At 39.5% G+C, this 22895-nt stretch overlaps 1 protein-coding gene across 4 annotated transcripts in view; it reads left to right on the top strand.

Moving 5' to 3' along the window:
* The window catches only part of vwa3b (von Willebrand factor A domain containing 3B), an 86524-nt gene that overhangs the window by 17831 nt on the left and 45798 nt on the right, over window positions 1–22895 (top strand). For 3 of the 4 annotated variants that reach the window (XM_062975372.1, XM_062975373.1, XM_062975371.1), the window contains exons 5-10: window positions 2004–2254; window positions 3525–3684; window positions 6547–6716; window positions 8231–8352; window positions 21589–21705; window positions 22689–22885. In XM_062975372.1, coding sequence (XP_062831442.1) covers window positions 2004–2254; window positions 3525–3684; window positions 6547–6716; window positions 8231–8352; window positions 21589–21705; window positions 22689–22885 — 1017 coding nt within the window. The remainder of the gene's footprint in view (window positions 1–2003; window positions 2255–3524; window positions 3685–6546; window positions 6717–8230; window positions 8353–21588; window positions 21706–22688; window positions 22886–22895) is intronic. The other variant, XM_062975375.1, reaches the window with a different exon arrangement.

The raw sequence follows: 22895 nt of genomic DNA, 5'->3' as shown, positions 1-22895 counted from the left end.
CATCGTTACAAGTATGGTTGGTGGGAATGAGGGAGAGGCCTTTTTGGTGGTGGCCCCACGGCTCCGGACCTCCCTCCCCAAAAAGGCACATTCAGTCCCTCATTATTGGCCTTTTACTTCTGAGTGAAGACCTTATGGAAGCTGGCCTTCCCCGATAACACACAAGTCTAGTCGCTTTGGTCAGATAAGACCTCAAGGCTCATATAGCCAGAGTTATGGAGCTCTGAACTGTTCAGCTTATGTTTTAATGTGTTAGGACAATCTCAGTGGTTGGAGGTGTAGAGTTTTAAACTGATAATGTGTTATTTTTATGCTTATTTATATTTATGTAATTTTGGGTTGACATTATGTGTTGATTTATTGTCCATATGTTGGGTTGTGGGATGACGGGTTTTGTATTATGTATTTGCAGTTTTATGTATGCTGCTTTGAGTCCCATTCATGGCAGAAAAGCGGGATAACATAATAATAATAATCATAATAATCATAATTTGGGTACATAACATAGAGCAGCACTGGAGGACATAGAAAATGTCTAGAGAGGACATACCTTGTTGGAAGTGTATAAATAAAACCACAGGTGCCGGTTTTACAGATATGGAGATTATACTATAATGGTCTTGTCCAGCTTTCCAAACCTCACCCTACCAATAGCAATTCCCATCTCTAAAAGTCCCGGAAGTGTGTGCAGTTTCTTGTTTAAATGTAATCTTACCATCTTAAGCCCCAACAAAGAATTAAGAAACCAGAACTAATCATTCAGTGGTGTTCTTGACATTGACATTGGACTTATCTTTTGATTCTGAATTTCAAATAGGCCAAGTCAAAACTGGGTGTGGAATTAACAATAAACAACTTGGTTTATGCAGACTCAATGAGTAGAGGTGCCAAAATTAGTTTGCTGACATTTAAAGTATTCAGGAAAAAACTGTGGACACAGATTCTTATCAAAGTGAAACTTATTCTTTTGGCTTCTGTGGTTTAAAATTATTGTTTGGGATGAAAGCTGGTTTCCACAGGAATAAGCATCCTGGCTATTTTAGGTTTAGGTCAAAATACTGATTAGGTGGTAAAGGTAAAGGTTTCCCCCTGACATTAAGTCTAATCGTGTCTGACTCTGGGAGGTGGTGCTCATCTCCATTTCTTTTTTATCCCCCCCTTTTTAATTGAATTTTATAATCATAATAATCATAATAGTACTTCCCTTTCTTTAACATTTACCTTCCAAATCTTTCTATATATTTTCCTCCCATTCCTCTCACCCTCTTCCCCCCTCCATTTCTAAGCTGAAGAGCCGGCCTTTTCTGCAGACTTCTCCTAGGTCGTGTGGCCAGCATGACTGCATGTAGTGCTGTTACCTTCCCACCGGGGCAGTACCTATTGATCTACTCACATTTGCATGTTTTCGAACTGCTAGGTTGGCAGAAGCTGGGGCTAACAGCGGGAGTTTACCCTGCACTCCGGATTCAAACTGCCAGCCTTTCAGTTAGCAAGTTGAGCAGCTCAGCGGCTTAACCCGCTGCACCATTGGGGGCTCCTGAGTAGGTGGTAGGTAGATGGAAATCACAGTTCCAGAATTTTGGAGATCTGTTGTCTATTCTTGTCTCTACCATCTCGATATTTCTTTGGTATATTGTCAGGAAACATTTTTCCAGAATAATAGTTCCTGTTTCACTCCATATTGGATTTTGCTTAAGAAAATAAAATTTGCGCTAAATGGTCTACACCAGTATTTACATGAAACACAGTGTAGTTTTTATTCTGGACTAGGAAACTGACACTCCAAATGTCTTTGGAGTGCAACTCTTTACCATTCCTTGACATTGGGCAAGATGACTTGGCTTAATAGAAATTGTAGATCAACATTTGAAGGGCCCCAGTTTCTTCTGCCCTCATTGATCTATTAGGTATATTAATCAGTGATGTCCGCATCTTGAGACATCAAAAGATTGGACAACGTATGCACTTCTCATGCTTTTGAAATTGTTTTTATTTAAATACAGTTGACAGCCAAAAAAGATCTACTCGTTGATTTTGTGGATTGTCTTACTGAAGCTATTGAACTATATAAACAAAGAATGGAGTGGTTGACCACTGAAAGCCGGCAAATATTTGGGGTGATTCAAGAACAGAGCATTACCATTGTTATGGATTTTGGTGTTGCTTCTAGAGCTGAGTTTGATCTGTGCAGAGAAGCACTTTCAATGGTAATCAGACAGCAAGTGATCCAGATCACCAAATTTAATCTCATTCAGTAAGTTTTTCATTCTTCATTCCTGAATTTTTTAGAATACTGTAAGCTGCAATGGGGACAAGCAATCAGTGGAGACAAATAGTCTGGAAATGCAACAGATGTATATGTCTATTGAAAGTTATCAACAAGGAAGGATACATGTAAACCATGAGAGACTGCAGCAGTTTGCTTTTGCCTGATCCTACAGGAAAGGGAAAAATGGCATCTCCTCCTCTCTTCTCCTCCTCCTCAGTGAATTGAATGTTAGCTGGTTTCGCATGTTGAACTCAGTTTGCAGTTATTGACATAATCTCAGGTCAAAGGAGAAAGGTGGGAGAAAGAGACCAAAACAGATAATTTTGGGGCAACAAGTGGGGAAAAAGTGGGGCAAAAAAGTGGGTCTGCCTCTGCCAAATCAGGACCGTTGACGGGTATGGCAATGGTCATTACTGTTTGGGACACAACAGTGTAGCCTTGGGTTGAGATACTTTGCCTATGACACAAGAGGGATCCATTTTTTAATGAAAGTAACTGTGGAATCAGTAACCGGGGGATTAATATCATATTGGTTGTATACTGTACATGATGACTCTCCCTTAGGTTCACTGACTTTTGAAGCTTGATGTTCAGTGAGATAATATTTTAAAGCTAGAGAAGCATAAAGTAAAAATTGTTTAAATGTCACAAGTATCTAGAATGAAGTTTGACACCATGGCTCCATGCTGTGGAATAATGTGACTTATAGTTTTACAAGGTCTTTAGTCTTCTCTGCCAAATAGTCCTGGTGCCTACAAACCCCAGGATTCTATAGCATTGAGCCATGGCAGGTAAAGTGGTGTCAAACTGCATTAATTGTACAGTGTAGATGCATCTTTGGTCTCCAGTAAACCTGGGGTGGGATGGGGACATTGCCACTGTTACAGTTTGCAAGAAACCTAGAATAAACTATCTGAGAATAAACCCTTTAGCACAAACGTGTTTGATCTAAAGTCCCCTCCTTTTTTCATAGTCCGCTTTTAGACTGGGAGAATGAGGAGGACTTTGTCATTTAATGTGTATCCAAGTGATTTTGTCTGAGAAAGTCTGCTGACATTTTCTGGACATTTGGCATCCAGATCATATGTCAGTCTAGACGCTGGATAAAGCTACTCTCTTCTGTGATCCCAAGAATTGTCGGGCTGTTACTTGGATGGGGGTGTATGTATTATCCACTTCCTCTTAACTCACAAGTGTTGCATTACGAGACAGTATAGTATTTCCTCGGAGTATTTTAGCTCCTCTCTTTTTTCAGAGGGGCTCAAGATTTTGTGAAGTGGCAGGACAGTGCCGTTCCTGTTACAGAGGAAACCATAGAAGCTGCCATTGAGTGGCTCTGGATGATGGACCATGTGCCAGCTGTTTGCCACACTGGCCCCACAGAAGCTCTCTTGGAGGCATTGTTTGATGATATGGTAATCTCGTGTACATTTTCAGAAGTCTTACGTTATGATTAAGGATATCCCACTGGGAATGGAGATTGCAAATGCTATAGGGATGAATTATGAATGTGCTAAACGCTAATAAAAGAATGTGGGCATTCTTTAGAAGGAATTTCTTTCAAGTCATACTGCATGCTGGTGCTTACCAATATCATATGTGCATAGAAGTATTGCATTCCAAAAACAGAAACATTGTTTCAATCTTCCCAGGATGGTTTGAAAAGCAGACCAGGTTCAAATAATCATATACAGTAGAGTCTCACTTATCCAACATTCGCTTATCCAACGTTCTGGATTATCCAACGCATTTTTGTAGTCAATGTTTTCAATACATTGTGATATTTTGGTGCTAAATTCGTAAATGTGACCTTAAATGATTCTAATGCACTTTATCTATTTATGAATTTGATACCCATAATGTGCACCGTACACTTTGCTTATCCACTATTGCAACCTCATTGTTTTTAACCTGATGTTTTAATTCTGCGTTGTGTTTTTAACTTATTGTGTATATTTTTTATTGGTTTTGTTTTTGTCCTGATGTTTTATATTTTATCATTGTTTGTATTTTGATTTTGCTGTAAGCCGCCACGAGTCCCCTTTGGGGGAGATGGAGGCGGGATACAAATAAACTTATTATTATTATTATTATTATTATTATTATATTATTATTAAATACAGTAATTACTACATCGCATTACTGCATATTGAACTACTTTTTCTGTCAAATTTGTTGTATAACATAATGTTCTGGTGCTTCATTTGTAAAATCATAACCTAATTTGATGTTTAATAGGCTTCTCCTTAATCTCTCCTTATTATCCAACATATTCGTTTATCCAACGTTCTGCCAGCCCGTTCATGTTGGATAAGTGAGATTCTACTGTACCAGCTTCTTAAGTGGGGTGCTGCATGAGCCTTTTCCATACCTAGGCATTCCCTTCAAACAAACCACAAATAAAGTAGGAAGACTGTACTTATAATAAAACTTTATTTATACCCCGCCACCATCTCCCCAACGGGAGACTTAATCGTGTTTTTGTCCAGCAAGGCCAAGAAACTATTATAATCTGCTTGGAAGGGTGGGTGGAGGATCAGATATCCACACAGGATATTAAATCTACAGTAGTACAATATTTTGGATTTCAAAATATGGTTGAAAATTACAGACTTCCTAGCTTGATTGCTATATTGCCCAAGGACGAGTGTCTTCTTCCATCCCAAGGATCAAATTCAGTTCCAAAATGATGCCCAGTGATTGCATTCTAGTCGTCTGAAGGACCCCCAAACAGTGGAACCAAAAGTATCAATGTATTATCACTGAAAACTCTTACTTGCGGTTCCTGAGGGTAAGTGTGCATTTTGAGTGGGGAAAAACCTATATGAAAGCTAGGAATGGCTCTCTGAGGAACTCTAGAGGGCTGGATTGGGCCCCAGGGCCTGTGGCTCTCAGCCTTGTGAAATAAGATGCAAAGCATGAAAAAACATCTTGTGCATATCTTAGTTTAGTAAACTAAGATAAGCATTACCATGGTCTTTGTCGTCCTTCTCAAGTATATATGTCAGATACTATTTCTATTTCAAGAAAGGAAACTTTTGTTAATATGCTTGAGTGTATCCAAAAAAAAACCTAAATATGGACAGCATAACTTCAGCATTACCTTTTGGGTTATCAAAGGTAAGGCAGAAGGCACATTGAAGCAGTTGAGTTAGAGAGGGATGCACATAGAGTTAATACCTCTAGGAAAATCTTATTGTTCAGGCAACATTATATCCCAGGCAAGAAGAGTTTTACGTTCTTGTCCTGGAGAGCCCAGTGTTTGCATTCAGTGGGTGAGGCTAGTTTAGTTGTTATGAACATTCAAGGAAGTCGTCAAAAAAAACCAGTGCTTGTAGGTCATCTTATGTAGTAATGTTTGTGCAAACATGTGCATACATTGCTGTTCTAGCTCTGGAATCTCCTGACATTCAAATTTCAAATCACCTGTGCTTTCAAATTTTTCATTACAGGCCTAAAGGCTGGTTGCTTGCTGAAATCTTTAGTAAGCTGAATTCTGCAAGTAGCTGTGGTGTTTATGGCAGCTGGACAATCACAGAAGTACACACACTAAGCTAGCCTTTAAGGCAACTTGCACACGCACACACACACACACACACACACACACAGAGTGTCTGGCTTTTGCCTCTGCTGTGCCAGAAACCATTTCCAAAGTTTTCTTGCATTTTGATTTATTGGCTGTCATGACAACTTAGGGGCCCTTCCACACAGGCATATAACCCAGAATATCAAGACAGATAATCTACATTATCTGCTTTGAACTGAATTATCTGAGTCCACACTGCCATATAATCCAGTTCAATGTGGATTTTATACAGCTGTGTGGAAGGGGCTGTATAGGGAAGAGAGAGGGAGATCCTAGTAGTTTGGCACTCATTATACAACCCTTGGAGTCTCCAGTGGCACAGCGGGTTAAACCATTGAGCTTCTGAACTTGCTGACCAAAAGGTTGGCAGTTCGAATCCAGAGAGCAGAGTGAGCTCCTGCTATTAGCCCCAGCATCTGCTAATCTAGTAGTTCAAAAACATGCAAAAGTGAGTAGATCAATAGGTACCGCTTCTGTGGGAAGTTAATGGCATTCCATGCCGGTCACATGACCTTGGAGATGTCTATGGATAATGCTGGCTCTTCAGGTTAGAAATGGAGATGAGCACCAACCCCCAGAGTCGGACACGACTGAACTTAATGTCAGGGGAAACCTTTACCATTACCTTTTTATACAACCCTTTGGACTGAAAGCCTGCTGTGATGTTTACTGATTCCCTTTCCCTTCACAGACAGAAGCAGTCTACTATTTTGTCGTGGGTGATATGCTGGAATGCACAAGGCATTTGCTATTGGAGAAGATATCACAGATCTCATGCCCGGTCCATTCTGTATCTTTCAATGCTAGAGAAGAAGACACCATCACTTTCTTGAAGGAGCTGAGCCAACTGACCACTGGCAGGTAGGAGGTAAATGTAATAATTTCAAACTATAAATATGTTTGGAGAATGATACAGGAATATTTACAGTCGCACTGGGGGTTTTTTTTGGTATTATTTTCACATAAATTGCAAATTGTTTGTGACAAAGAATGACTTCAAAGCAGGGCTTGGAAAAGTTACTTTAAAAAAGAGACATAAATTTCCAAAATCCCTTGATTTTTCTTGTTGGGGAATTCTGACAGTCCAAATAAGTAGGCTTCTTGAGATCTGCTTGATGATCTGGTATTTTTGTTGGTGCATCTCTCTTTCTCTGTGAATAATGTTAACTAAAATGGTGGGGCCTCAAGCATTTTTTAGGTTTGCAGTCAAAACAGTAACCCCTGAGTTAGCATTCCTGGAATAATTATGGTACATGAACAACAGTGAGTAATATTTGAGCTCCTGATGATAGAATAAAAACTGTTACACCTTCTCTTCTAGTGAACCATTAGAACAGCCTGATGCAATTGGGTTGCTTTCCAGCTCCCATGATCCCCAGCCAGTGATAGTGGGCATTGCAGTCTTAAACTATCTACCATGTATCAGGCTGCCTCTGAACTCTAGTTCAAGGGGGAGGCTGTGTGGGTGGGGAAAACCATGCTGGAGGGACCCCTGAAGAACAGTTCTCAACATCTTGCCAGATATGTCCATTCATGTGTTACGAAGCCAGTGTGTTTGTATGCCAGATGAGAAAGCTGTGACTTATAAAAACTTTCAGAAGTTCCATGTTGCTAATACAGCACACATAATTAAGAAAATAAGTAAATGTTGTAAATATTACTTTCTAATTTTTATAGACTGAGCATCTCTTGTTCGAAATTCTGAAATCCCAAATACTCCAAAATCCAAAATTCTCCACACGGGTAACTGAGATAGCAACACTTGCTTTCTGCTGGGTCAGTGTATACAAATTTTATTTCATGCACACAGTTATTAAATTTATAGTATAAAATTAAATTCAGGCTTTGTGTATAAGATATATGAAAAATTAATGAATGAATTCGGTGTTTAGATTTGGATCTCCAAGATATCTCCTTATATACGTATATATATACAAATACACGTACTCCAAAATCCAAAATATGCCTGGTTCCAAGCATTTTTTATAAGAGATATTCAACATGTATTTTGGCATGCTTATTTTAGGACATTTTACAATACTATTTCTTTTGATGCATATGGGCATGATAGTGCTGGTTTGAAGACTGATTGAAGTAATTAGATTTATTTATAAACTTTTAATTTTTCCAAGAAGCTCAAGATGGGATATGTGGTTCTTCTTCCCTTTTATCTGCTCAACAGTATCTCCCTTTTCTTATCACATGTGTTTGGTTGGAAGATGGTGAATGATTAGTCTACGATGTAGTGGACCTAAGTACTCAGTGGGATTGGGAACATTGGTCGTCTTGCTCTTGGTTTGGCACTGTAACTTACTATATCACTCTGGATAGATTTTTATCTCCTTAGATTATATTCTAAAATATTTATCCTTCAGGTTCCATGCATTTGCTGAAAGAACTGATTATGTGGTCATGATGGAAACTTCAGTGACTGAAGAGGATGAAAAGTATTTAACTGCCCAGAATTCAAGAAAACTGAAAGGAAGTCTGCCTATAGGTAAAACAAAAAGAATTTAATTGCTGTTTGTTGTCCTTACATACAATATTCAAGATTTCAATAGTTTGATTTTAAATATTGGGGAAATTGGAGAACTGGTATGTAGTTAACTGGAGCAAAGATGGACAGGTAGAATGCTTCTTTAACACGTCTAGGGGAGAGGAAAGGAAAGAATGCCAAAGTTGTGACAGAAGGAGAAAGATACTGTGTTGATATTGACAGCATCTTGCTCCTTCTGAGTGAGGGAAGGAGGAGGTGATATCAATTGCTCCACAACTACGGGACCCTTCTCTAGAGACCAATAAAATATTTTTCCTAAAGATCTTAAAACTTAGCCAGGCTTACACAGGGGCTATGGTTTTTCAGACAATGTGAATCCAAGCCATACACTTAATGGACCGCTCTGCACAATGTATAGCTCTCAATGGTGCAATGCTAATGGTTGTAATCTGTAGCATCATCTGGATTACAGAAGTGCTCAAGGAAGAGCTTTGTTACAACTTGTCTCCTGCAACTGAATCTTTCCTTCTCTGAAACACATTTGGAATTAGTGTTTGAATTTTTCTCTGAATCTTATTGCTTACTGATGTTCACTTTTGGTCTACTAAGGTCCTCATCAGGGTTAATTTATATATCTAGCCCTCCAGGTGATTGTATTATATGAGTCTGTTGGAAGATACTATAGAGTCACAATAGAAAACCTAGCAAATTCCTAGAAAGGATACGTTGTTGTTCATTTCAATAGAATTCGCTATAATCCACAGTCTCCTATTTCCACAGGAAGTTCAGGAATGTAAATCTTGTGGATACAAGGGTTGTACTATATGTGTGTTTTAATCTGGTGTTCTTTTTTCTAATGTATGCTTCATCGTTTTGTGTTGTTTTGTTTCTGAAAAATACTTTTAATTGTAAGCTGATTTTATTGCAAGAGCTTGCTCTCAAAGTCAGCCAAATATTTACCTAAATCAATTTAAGCCTTTGAAGCAGAGTAGGGTCAAGACGAAGCTGGGGGCTTGCAGGAATACCATGCAGAAGCTGGGAAATAACAAATATATATTTTTAAATTACATGAAATATTGGCAGAAGGAGAATGCCAGTATTTCCTCCTTTCTTGGAAGTTGCTCTTGATTTTTATTGAGAGGTCGGCTCAGACTGTGAAGTTTCTTAAGAGGGTTGCTCTTTTAATTCCTTACTCTTTAATTTAGTTCAGCTGCATTGTAGTAATTGCTCACATCTTACCCAGCTCCACTCAGTTCCATTGTGAGGAGGGACCTTCCTTTATTCTGTTCCCTAGGCATCCTGTTTCTATTTCAATGGGCAGACTGAAAGCTGCTGCGGCTTTGGCTCTTCAAATTATGCCGATGCCCCTTCATGCTTTCACTGAATTGCAGAGTGATTTTAATCAGCCCAGAAGTGCAGTAATCTCCACGAAATGCTTTGTGGGCCGTGTCTGATTGCTTTTACAGAGCAGCATTTACACATTAAAAGGGAACACAATGAGTCTTGGGCATTTACGTAGCATTATAGCAGTGGTCTTGTGATGTCATAGCTGACCAGTTAGAGAGCTCCAGATCCATCAGGATGCTTTAAAAGAGAAAGAGAGCATTATTGACTGCAGAAAAGATACTGGATGATATGTTTGACTTGCTTTTTATACAGGCTTTTGATAAGAGTTCTTCTTGAAAGGATGTATTGAGCCGATGATTTTATTTTATTTTAAAATAGTGGCTGGATTTTGCATGCAAGAAAAGGTGTGTGAGTGTGTGTGAGAAGAGAGAAATAAAGATGTATTTTTAAAGTGCACAAACATGAGTTGCAGTGATAGTGCAGACTAGTAGACTTCAGTAGAACTGGTGGATCTTACAAAAAATGTTTGCTACTAAGGCTTCACGGAAGGTATTCAGTCTGGTAATGCTAATGTAAGGTCATTCCCTATATCACAAAAAGCTGAGTGCAGATATGTGAGTTGGAATCCAGTATTTGTGATGGTCTGACTCAAAGCAGGGCTTCTTGACCACCTATCTTGAAAAGTCCTTTCTTCTCTGTAGCAGTTGTTGACCTTACAGTGTTCACAAATGTATACAGATACAGAAAGTAATGTTCTTGAGCAGCCCTACCTCACTGACACAATGGCTATCCCTAAATGTCACTTCTTGTGCTCTTTACAAAGTCTTTCTGTCCAATTCTTGGCACTGCAATTTAAGGGAGATGTTGACAAGCTGGAATGTGTCCAGAGGAAGGCGACTAAAATGATCAAGTGTCTGGAGAACAAGCCCCATGAGGAGTGGCTTAAAGAACTGGGCACGTTTAACCTGCAGAAGAGAAGTCTGAGAGGAGGCATGATTGCCATGTATATATGTGAGGGGAAGTCATAGGGAGGAGGGTCCAAGCTTGTTTTCTGCTGCCCTGGAGACTAGGATGCGGAACAATGGCTTCAAACTACAGGAAAGGAGATTCCACCTGAACATTAGGAAGAACTTCTTCACTGTGAGAGAGAGCTGTTCAGCAGTGGAACTCTCTGCCCCGGAGTGTGGTGGAGGCTCCTCCTTTGAAAGCTTTTAAACAGAGGCTGGATGGCCGTCTGTCGGGGGTGCTTTGAATGTGCTTTTCCTGCTTCTTGGCAGTGGGTTGGACTGGATGTCCCACGAGGTCTCTTCCAACTCTGTGATTCTATGACCTTCTTTTTCAGCCTCCATGTGAGCACAACCACACATTTTGTGAATTTAATTATGAATTTAATTATGAATTTAATCCTAGTGAACAAGTTTATTTCTTAAATAGATGAGAAATAGGAACAATTAGAATGCCTATTTTTTGTCTTTTAGTCTTTATAGCCTTATATGAATTGCATAGTATTGGGATCAACTTCCTGACTGCTCTGTCTATGATCAAGAGGATCCATATTTAAAGATCTGTCTAGCTTCTTTGGATCTAGTTGTGTTGCTACAGGCATTGCCAACTGCATCCAGCACTCCTTTCATGCTGTGGCTGTAAGGTTTACTGTTACCTACAAAGTACTTCTTTATCACCAGTGTTTTAAGGGGCTTGCACCATTGTATAAACTAGTCAATTATAGTTGGATCCACAGCGACTTCATACTTCAAGGACTATTCCAGTGTATCTTCAGTCAGTGTCTTGGTGAGGCTGCCTTTGTTGCTTTCTAGGATGTGACAATAATACATGCAAAATAATACATGTTGCAGGACGTATTTCCTTGTGACCAGCAATTTGGCTTTTTGTGCAGTAGGAAAAAAACAGAATTTACTTAGGCGATCCCTCGTAGTTCGAGGATGATGGTCCTCCATCTTCGCTATCTTGGGGATGGATCCGTAGATGGCTGAAGAGACCTATTCTTGATCTACATGTTCTCCCGCAGTGAGGACATCGGTTTCCAGGTGGAAGGCGGTCCCGGTCAGGGTTGGCTTGACGGGCCTTCCTCTTGGCACGTGTCTCCCTTAAGCCCTCCATTCATGCCTCTTCGAACTCTGCAGCACTGCTGGTCACAGCTGACCTCCAACTAGAACACTCAAGGGCCAGGGCTTCCCAGTTCTTAGTGTCTATGCCACAGTTTTTAAGGTTGGCTTTAAGCCCATCTTTAAATCTCTTTTCCTGCCCACCAACATTATGTTTCCCGTTCTTGAGTTCGGAGTAGAGTAGCTGCTTTGGGAGACGGTGATTGGGCATTCGGGCAACGTGGCCAGTCCAGCGGAGTTGATGGCGTAGGAGCATCGCTTCAATGCTGGTGGTCTTTGCTTCCTCAAGCATGCTGACATTTGTCCGCCTGTCTTCCCAAGAGATTTGCAGGATTTTTCTGAGGCAATGCTGATGGAAACACTCCAGGAGTTGGGTGTGATGTCTGTAGACCGCCCACGTTTCGTAGGCGTAGAGCAGGGTTGGGAGGACAATGGCTTTATAAACAAGCACCTTGGTATCTCTACGGATGTCCCAGTCATCAAACACTCTCTGCTTCATATGGAAAAATGCTGCACTCGCAGAGCTCAGGCGGTGTTGTATTTCAGTGTCGATGTTGACTTTTGTGGAGAGGTGGCTGCCAAGGTAGCAGAAATGGTCAACGTTTTCTAATGTTACACCGTTAAGCTGTATTCCTGGCATTGCAGAGGGATTAGCTGGTGCCTGTTGGAAGAGCACTTTGGTTTTCTCGATGTTCAGTGAGAAGCCAAGCTTCTCGTATGCTTCTGCGAAGGTGTTTAGAGTGGCTTGTAGGTCTTCTTCTGAATGAGCACAGACTACATTGTCATCGGCATAGTGGAATTCTATAACAGATGTTGTGGTGACCTTGGTTTTGGCTTTCAGTCTGCTGAGATTACATAGCTTGCCATCTGTCCGATAGATGATTTCCACTCCGGTGGGAAGCTTCCCATCAACAAGGTGAAGTATCATAGCAATGAAGATGGAAAATAAGGTAGGGGCAATAACACATCCCTGCTTGACACCCGATTCCACCTTAAATGGGTCACTTTGGGAGCCATTGCTGTCCAAGACTGTTGTTGTCATGTCATCATGGAGGAGCCGCAGGATGTTCACAAATTTGACAGGGCACCCGATTTTGTGGAGGATGGTCCAGAGAGCGGTGCGATTCATTCTGTCGAATGCCTTTGCAAGGTCAATGAATGCCATGTACAGAGGTTGATTTTGTTCCCTGCATTTTTCTTGGAGCTGTTGTGCAGTGAAGATCATGTCCACTTTTCCTCTGGAGGGGCGGAAGCCATTTTGGGATTCTGGGAGGGTGTCTTCTTCTGAGACAGGGAGAAGGTGGTTTGCAAGGATTCTTGCGAGGATTTTCCCAGCGGAGGTTAGATGGAGATACCACGATAGTTCCCGCATTTGTAAAACATGAACAAAACTAGCCTTATTGGTGATCTAACATATCCAGCATGTGCAAGAAAATTGAAGTCTAGTACCTTATGCTGCACATTCTGTGTTTTTCTTCTAACAATGCAGTTGATTAAATGAACAGTAAAGAGGTTTAAACATTCCATTTTCACACCCAATTAATTCTGGCCAATGTATGATTTGTTTGCTGTTAAATTGCAGATGCCCAAAGGAGATGAGATAGTGATATTTGACTTGCTCTCTCTGATTAAGACCTGATAAAATAAACCTTTTCAGTCTGTTGTTTTTATCAAGGCTTTGCAAAAGAACAGTGGGAAAAGCATGCGCTGCACTGAGCTAAATCTTTCAGACCAATTGGAATAACCTGTACATTGGGTGACTATATTCTCTGGCAAGCATAGCTTGCCGCTAGTACCCTGATGGACTATAAAGCTGCACTTCTGAGGAAATGAGTTGCTTGATGGGAGTCACTGCCAAGAAAACATGCTAAGAACTGGGGTGTATGCATATGAGCTAATAGGTGTCCTGCCAACTCCAGCATAATGTTTTGGTTTACAGCCTCTTCTTGGCAAGATGCTAGAAGTTAGAGGGATAATCAATAGTTTGATAGCCAACATGAGCGAAGCTTGCTGTTCTCCAAGTTGCTTCCCATAGCTGCGTAATAGCTTGATGTAATTATGGGTGTTGATGGATAATGAAGATATTGATGTCGTAAGCAATTGTTATGGATGATGTTATCTGTTTCTATGCAACAATGACTGGAGTAATTTAAATAGTTGAGGAAGAAACACAGTTCACATTGATTACATAGTTTTGGCAACAGCAGGTGTACAATTGTAGTTAAAAGATGGAAAAATGAGTTTAGCAATGTGAAATGATTCACCAGCTGGTGGTGATATGTGATAATCCTAGAATGCAGTGTGATGCAGAGATCGGTTCCTTGCGCATGATGCCTCCTGAAGAGCATTTTTTAAAGTGAGAGGGGCATTCTAGGGCACAAAAATGAAGGCCACATAGTAGCCCAAATGGGCACTGGTGGCATACCTAGAATTTGGGTAAAATTTAACCAAATCAAAGCTATGGCAACCCTAGTGAAATACATTTTTATACATGGATAAATCTCCCTTGACCACCGAGCAATGGATAGCAAACATTTGTCTGTCTACTCATGGAGTATAAATTCTTTTGCTACAGTAATGGCATGTAAGATCTAGCCTTGTTGACCATCACTTAAGTTTCAAGCCACAGAGACATAGTAGGAGCAAATGTCTACATGTATTAAACATTTTTTCTAGTACAAAATTAATTCGTTGTAATACATGCATAGAAAGAGGGTCAGCAATGGACCCATCAATATCTTATGCCACAAGAAAACGTTTATCTGTGTTGCACTGCACAGATAAATGGGGCCGGGCTGTGGCACAGGCTGGTAAACAGCTGCTGCAATAAACCACTCTGACCATGAGGTCATGAGTTCGAGGCCAGCCCATGGCAGGGTGAGCACCCTTCAATTAAAAATAAAATATAGCCCCTGCTCGTTGCTGACCTAGCAACCCGAAAGATAGTTGCATCTATCAAGTAGGAAATAAGGTAGCACTTATAAAAGTGGGGAGGCAAGTTTAACTAATTTACAACGTTGGAATGAGGAAGTGAGGAAGTGCCATCAGAGTGGATGATGAAGCAGCTGCTTCCCCTGTGGCCAGAATCGAACATCCCATCAGGAGAAGGTTAAATTGCCTCTGCGTCTGTCTGTTGTCTCTGTCTCGGTTCAATGTGTTTATGGGCATTGAATGTTTGCCCTATATGTACATAATGTGATCCGCCCTGAGTCCCCTTCGGGGTGAGAAGGGCGGAATATAAATACTGTAAATAAATAAATAAATAAATAAATAAATATCTGGCCAATTTCCTATTATCGTAAAGAGTTGTCTAATGCACAGACCTGGCCTTATCCACAGAACTCTTGGGATTTGTGGTAGGTCTGATTTGCAGTTATTTGACAACAAAATTAAGTTCTGAGCATCTAAATGAGGCTGCTGAAATGAAGAATTGGGGTTAGTCGCTCTGGACTTTTCAGTGAAAAGAGAACAATTGACTTAGTTAAGTCCTGACACTGAAATCAAACTCCTAGAGCTTAATCTATTTTATATTAAATGCACCTGAAAATAATTAGTATTACCATGCTGGATGTCAAAATAGGCCAAGAAACTGGGAAACCCCTTGCTGGAGATGAGGAAAGTATTCATATATGCTGTCCAAGTACTACTTGTAGAAAGGATATTTTATGTGTTGGTGCTGCCACACGTATCAGAAACCTTCTTCAAGAAGGTTCACTGGGTGCCAGGTATAAACTTTTAAAAAGTTTATCATGTCATTATAAAATTAGTAAATTGCTTTATCACTAGTTTTTGGTTTCCCCCAGTCATTCTGATCTTATGTTTATTTACAAACAAATTTCTCACGAAATTCCAGGAATCTTGCTCCTGAGTAAATTGGCATACGATTGCCGACCAAATGTTTGGTACAATATCCAATAGGGAGTTTTGTCCATGAAATGTGAATTCTTTAAGTTTCTATTTTGTACGTTGTGCTTAGAACCTAAAAACTGAGAGAAGGAATCCAAATGTATTGTCATAATTATTGTAGTGTTATCACTGGGTAGTAAAAAGTCAACTAGCGAATGATACCTTGCTTATAAGTAAGACTAGATGGAGATTTCATCATATTTTAACAGTTGTATATTACTGTCTTAAAAATGTATATGAGCAAGTTAAATTTTAGGAGGTTAGTTTTCTTCTTCATTTAAAAGAAAAATAAAATTCCCAGGAGATGGCAGTATACAATAACACATTAAAATGGCACAATAATAGGGAGAGAGACAGGGGGCAGTGTGATTGTTATTATTAGAAACAGTGCGTTTGTGTAGTTTCAGTTTCTGAGCCCTTTCACACAACTGAATTGCAACCTTGTTATTCCATTTTAGGCAATAGAATTTGCAGTTTAGGGAGGTCTATTTAAGATTCTTTGCCAGAGACCTCACCAAATGACAGATCAAGGCTTTGTGAGTAAAGTGTTATCATAGGGCTACAACTGTGCAGTGTGAGAGAGCCAAGATGAACCGCAGTTACAGCAGTTTTGGCATCCTTTCCCCTTGGTGTTTGATATAAGGGTTTTTTTTTTAAACCAAGACTTCCTACAAAATGGAGCACAATTGGGACATTTTGCTATTGACTGTGTGGCATGTGGCCATTTTATTATTTGCTGTGCCAGGAAAATAAATTCTTAACATTGTTTACAGCAACTGCAGTGTCACTGCAGCATCATAAACTATTACATTACCTTGGCGCTGAATTGAGTTAAGTTAATATTACAGACAAATAAAGCTGATCCTGAAATTTAATAATGGAGATCCAAGCTATTACTGCTTTCTCAGAATAATAAATGTGTACCTTTTCAGGTGCATTTAATTTTAAATAGGACAAGCTCTTCAATATTTAACAGTAAGAGTAATTTTTGTTTTTGCAGTCTTTTGTTGTGCCTTGTCTCCTGAATAACTGTATGAAGACTCCTGAGAGCACCTTTGACCAGCTGTTTTTATTTTTATTTTTATTTTTGCTTCACTGCACTGTTTTTATGAGCCAAATGTCCAGCATTAGAATGAGTTGGATGTTTGGTGAAGGATTATCAGAGAAGTATCATATTACACTCTTGTGGCAAATGTCAAGATTTCTTATATAGTACGGTATGGCCCAGTATCTGCAGACTTGGCACGGCTATGGGAAATCACAGATACCAGCAAACTCTATTGAAATTGAGGATTTACAGACTCAGAGTACCATAGTGTTGTGTAGAAGGTCCTCATATATATATATATATATATATATATATATATATATATATATATAGAGAGAGAGAGAGAGAGAGAGAGCAAGGCCATGTTTTATTGGATGTTGATCAAGGAAATCACAGGTACTGATCCTGTGGATATAGGGATGATGCTGCATAAGCAATTGTGGCTTAAGGATCATTATCTCTGAGAAGTGGTACATTCCTGCATGCTATGCTCACGTGAGCAATTGGCCTTCTTTGTAGGATCCTCGTTGGTGAGGGCCACATGTTGCAAGAGTGTCCCGGGACCTTTCCTATTACACAATCATTGCACTGTGATGCCCCTGCAATTGCTGGGGTTCCAGCCAATGGTGAGACAGGACAGTTCTCTGGATGAGAATTCTAAATGGCTCTCAAGAAACTGCAAATTCCAGGATTCTACAGAATGGCAGATGAAGTGGAATATAGTACTCTAATCACATTGTATAGGCAGAAAGGGGAGCAAACAGAACAGAATGTTTGCCTTTATCACTCCAACATCTCCTGATTTTTTTTCTTTGAACATGTTCTTCATGTCTCTAGGAGACATGGGGCAATTCTGCTAGGTCCTTTTGGACCTTCTGGGGCAGTTTTAGGCTCAGAAGTGTTTCCCAATTTGCAGGCAACTGGTCCTATTGTCCTATTGAGAAGAAGTTTTGTTTCTTGGTTTGTTTTTTTTAATGTCAGGAGTGACTTGAGGAACTGCAAGTCACTTCTGGTGTGAGAATTGGCCATCTGCAAGGACGTTGCCCAGGGAATGCCTGGATGTTTTGATGTTTTTCCATCCTTGTGAGAGGCTTCTTTCATGTCCCTGCATGGGGAGTTGGAGTTGAAAGAGGGAGCTCATCCACACCCTCCCCGGGTTGGATTCGAACTGGCAACCTTTAGATCAGCAACCCAACCTTCAAGTCATCAGTCCTGCCGGCACAAGGGTTTACCCTACTGCGTCACCAAGGGCTCCTTCTTTGTTTGTTGCCAACTATGAGCTTTATTTTTCTTGTTGCTTACCTTTACAAAGAAAACGTTAAAAGGTTCATTTGGGTAATCCAGGCTGGTGGAGACGTCCAAGGTGCTGAATACCAAGCCTTTGGGATCAAGCCTTTGGAGAACAATTGTAGTGCAATAGATAGATATGGAATTATGTTCAATGACTACTGGAATGGCCTGGATTATGATTGTGGATAGCATGGTTAATAGTGAAGGTATTGTTTTTGAATGTTTTTAAAAAAATGTTTTAATGTGTTTTAAATCTATTTTAAAATTTTTATTTTAATGTACATTGTTTTAAGGCATCACATAGTTGCCTGTGAGTCCCCTTTGAGGTTGAGAAAGGTGGGGTATATGTATGTGGTAAATAAATAAATATATATATTTGCAGATTCTATTTACCAGCTTTTGAACCCTGGATAAAACCCATGATAGATTCATCACCCCATTGAGCCAATATCCCTCAGCCTTCACTGCATTTGGGGATACCATTGCAGAACACACTTGTTTTTAATTGACCTAGCCATTCAGAATCAAACCTAACTGAAGCACTAGTTCTGCAAGCTCAGAGCTTGGGAAGATAAATGTAAGACACGTAATAACTTATTAGAAAAAGGGCATTCTCCTTATCAAAGCTTCAACTGGGGAATGCCCTCCCAAAGGAGGTTAGCCTGGTTCCATCCTGACTTGTTTTGACTTTCTCTTTTATGAAGGATTTTATCAAGGGCTTTTTTGAGGATAGAGATCCTACAAGATTGATTGAAATATAGAAGGGAACCAGACAAGGTTGTTCCCTTTTATTGTTTATTTTATCATTGGATATTTTACTGAGAGATACCAGACAAAATTACAGAATCTGAGGGGAGAGGGTTACAAATAAAGAACAAGCTGAGAGTTTATGCAGATAATCTTGTGAAACATAACCTATCAGACTCACTGAAAGCTCTTTGGAAAAAATTAAAGTGCTTAGGACATGCCCCAGGTTTAAAATCAACTGTGACAAAATAAAATGACTAACTGTAAACATGACCTCAGAAGAGGATAAGGAAGCCATTGCTCCTCCAGTTTTTTTCAGTGGATAAAGTGGATTACATTTTTGAGAATCACAAAGAAAAACAGTTTATTGTTTCAAAACAAATATGAAAAAGTCTGGAAAGAAATTAAACTTAGAAAAATGGGGAAAGTTAAATGCATCCCTTATGGGTAGAATTGCAGTAATAAAAGCAAATGCTTTGCCAAGGCTTTTGTTTTTCTTTCTATCCCTCTTATAAGAAATGGAATACCATTTGTGCAATGGTAGAAAGAAATTTCCAGATTGGTCTGGCAGGCAAAAAAGTCCAGAATAAAATTCAGGACACTGTGCAATGCTAAGGAAAGGAGCGGTTTGGGAGTCCCTAATCTCAAATTGGAATTTGAGGCCTGAAGAAATGGATATTGCTTAGAACTGTGAGACTTTTGGAAGTTGTTGGTTACTGTGCTTATCTTTGGTATGATCAAGTCAAGGCACATTCTCAGTTTAAAAGTCATTAGAAAGGATCTCCCGTGAGTTCAGTATAATACAGACGCTTTCCTTTAAAATAATATTAGCCCCCCAACTGCAGGAAGACTTTTTCTGCAGAAAAGATGGAGATTACTGTTTTATGATTTTTTTAAAAAAAATTCTGAACAAGAAACATGGAAGTTTAAATCAAGAGAGATGCTTCTCAAAGAAGGCAAAAGTTTTAATTGATTTGCTTACATGCAACCTATGGATAGCTTTAATCAAGATAAGGGAAGTTAGAGAAAATGAGTTTTATTAAGAGTTGTGTAAGGAAGATGATTATGTAATAGAAAAAGTGTTTAAATAGCTTTTGAAACTAGAATCAGAAGATGAGCCTGTTTTTTTTTTCCGTGTCAGGAGCGACTTGAGACATTGCAAGTTGCTTTTGGTGTGAGAGAATTGGCCATCTGCAAGGATGTTGCCCAGGGGATACCCATGTGTTTGAGGTTTTACCATTCTGTGGGAGGTTTCTCTCATGTCTCTGCATGGGGAGCTAGAGCTCACACATGGGAGCTCACCCTGCTTCTTGGATTAGAACCACAAATGTTTGGGTCAGCAGTCCTGCTGGCACAAGAGTTTAACTCATTGTACCATTGGGGCGCCAGATGAGCCTGTAAAGGTGTATGATAAGGTGGACCTAATGTTTTGGGCATAATATTAATTTGGATGTAGGATGAAAAAGTGGTCCAAAGATAGAACATTTGGTTTGGCCAGTATTTTAAAAGAAAACCTAGATAAGATGTATCAGATGTATAGGGGATACTGAACACCAAATAGGTTGTTGAAAGTATCCCAGGATGTTTCATACCAATATTAGAGATATCTGGATAAGAGGAACCCCTTTTTCATATGTGGTTCACATTTAAAAAGGCAAAAAGTTACTGTCTAATATTGATATATTAATCAAAACAATTAAAGTTACAGTGTGAAATTACTGGAATTATTTTTGATGGCCAGTATGGATAAAGATCTTGGGAGTAAATATGGATTATTTTTTTGATATATGATAACAGCAGCAAAACATTGTTTGCTCAAACTTGGAAATGGAATGAAGTAGTGATCATGGAAGCCTCGATAGTTAGGGAGCCTGAGTTGCCAAATCAACACGGGCCAAATGGCCAAGTGGCCAAATCAACACGGGGTCTAAAAGATATGATTCTTGAAATTAATGGATTATTTTTAGTAATATGAAATCAGTGTAACAATCTGCACTTATGGATATTAGTAATTTTTGTGGGATTATTGAGTTGGATCTATAATGACCCAATAGTATATTTTCTTTTTCTTTTCATTAGTGAGGTTTGGGGGGTGGGTGGGTTTGGAGCCTTATTGTGAATTAGTTGTATAATTTTTCTTTCCTCTTTTCTTTCTGTTTCTTTATTATTTGAATGCATATTTCTTAGATTGTAAAACATATCGTGTCAAAAATTAATACATAAAAGAGTAAATCAATTGAATGCTTCTGCTGGAGAAAAACTAATAGGAGAAAACATGTCCCCTGGTTTCTATCTACAGCTCTCACTTTCAGAATAACTTTTCAAAGATATAAGACAATGCAGGCATAGGGAAGAAATAGAGACATTTCTCTCTTTAGTGACCTATGATCAAAATACTTTTTTATTAATCAAGGCATGATTGTTTAAATTCCAATAAAATCACAACTTCTTTGTTCTGTTTCTGATAATACCAAAGCTGCTATGGTTTGCTTCTGTGGCATTGTTTCATCTGCATAATCTGAAATACATTCTTTCTGTATTTACTTCCCAAATGAATTTGTAGTAGTTGTTCATAACTGTCTTTTGTAAAGAGTGGATGCCTAGAGAAGCTCTTTTTGTCAGTCAGGATCAGGGACTTGGATGAGGGGCTGCCAAGGTGTAGGCTATATTTCAGAGGAAGGCAATGACAAACAACCTCAGAGTATTCCCGAGTATTCAGAAAATTCTTTCATTGTCTCCATTTCTGTACATCTCCCATGTCCTCAAATACAGGAACAGGTGTCAGAGAAGATGTATACCTGATCTGGAAGGAGCTGGAAGAAGCAAGGAATGCATTGACACAAGTTCAGAGGATTCTGATAGAATTAGAGCAATCTGAATGTGTTCCAGGTATTTCATTTGTATACTCTATGTGTACATTCTTAAATTCTGACAAGTAGGTAGCAGTGCTCCTTTAGTTACCAAAAAGTAACTATACCCTTCTTTGACAAGCTGACCAATGATCATATAAAACCTATGAGAATGACATTACACCCCCCATGTTGCAGGACATTTACAGATCCATGGATCTTGAAGGTTTTTATTGGGTGGTTTAGTCCACTTCTAGGGAGCCCCCAGTGGTGCTGCGGGTTAAACAATTGAGTTGCTGAACTTGCTGACCAAAAGGTCGGTGATTTGAATCCGGGGAGTGGGGTGAGCTCCCATTGTTAGCCCCAGCTTCTGCCAACTTAGCAGTTCAAAAACATGCAAGTGTGAGTAGGTGAATAGGTACCGCTTTGGCGGGAAGGTAACAGCACTCCATGCAGTCATGCCGGACACATGACCTTGGAGGCATCTACAGTCAATGCCAGCTCTTCAGCTTAGAAATTGAGCCGAGTAACATCCCCCAGAATCGGACACAACTAGACTTAATGTCAGGGGTAAACCTTTACCTTTACCTAGACAACATTGGTTCTTCAGGAAAATGTATAGGTTTTTCTCTCGAAACGCACTGACTAAAGCAAAGATACATTTATTCAGTCCCTACATAGCCTCTAGGTCTGTGTGTGGTATTTTAACCATGCACCATCTAAGACCATGGAAAGGTCTTTTTTCACTTTCGGTTTCTTAAAAAAAAGTCTCTTCTGTGCCTAAAATGGCCTATGGAGGCTGAAAATCTAGGAGAATTGTCCCTGTTTTGCAAAAGACTTTTGTGGCATTGATGGGGATTTTTTGAATCCTGTTGAAGGCCACAAGTTGCACTTTGTCTCCCCCTGTTTCACCTGTAAATATTACCTATTTTTGTTTCATCCAACTCTATTATTCTATATATTTTGGGTTGACTGTATCAGATTTATCAAAGAAATGCTTATTTAGTCACATTTTTCTATCAGTTTCCAAAACTGACAGCTCAGTACATGAATCAAATGTCAAGATTTATGTGAATTCCAAGGAGTGGCTTCAGAAGAATGGTTTGAAGGCACAGAAACTGACCATCTCCAGAGCATTTGCTGATTCTGCATTTCGTCATGTAGATGGAATTGTTGACATAAAAACCAAGCCGCAAGATGAATCTTTGCAGACTGATGCTGTGGGTAACC

This window comes from Anolis carolinensis, chromosome 3 (assembly GCF_035594765.1).
Source record: "Anolis carolinensis isolate JA03-04 chromosome 3, rAnoCar3.1.pri, whole genome shotgun sequence".
NCBI lineage: Eukaryota > Metazoa > Chordata > Lepidosauria > Squamata > Dactyloidae > Anolis > Anolis carolinensis.
This window is presented reverse-complemented; position numbering and strand designations above follow the sequence as displayed.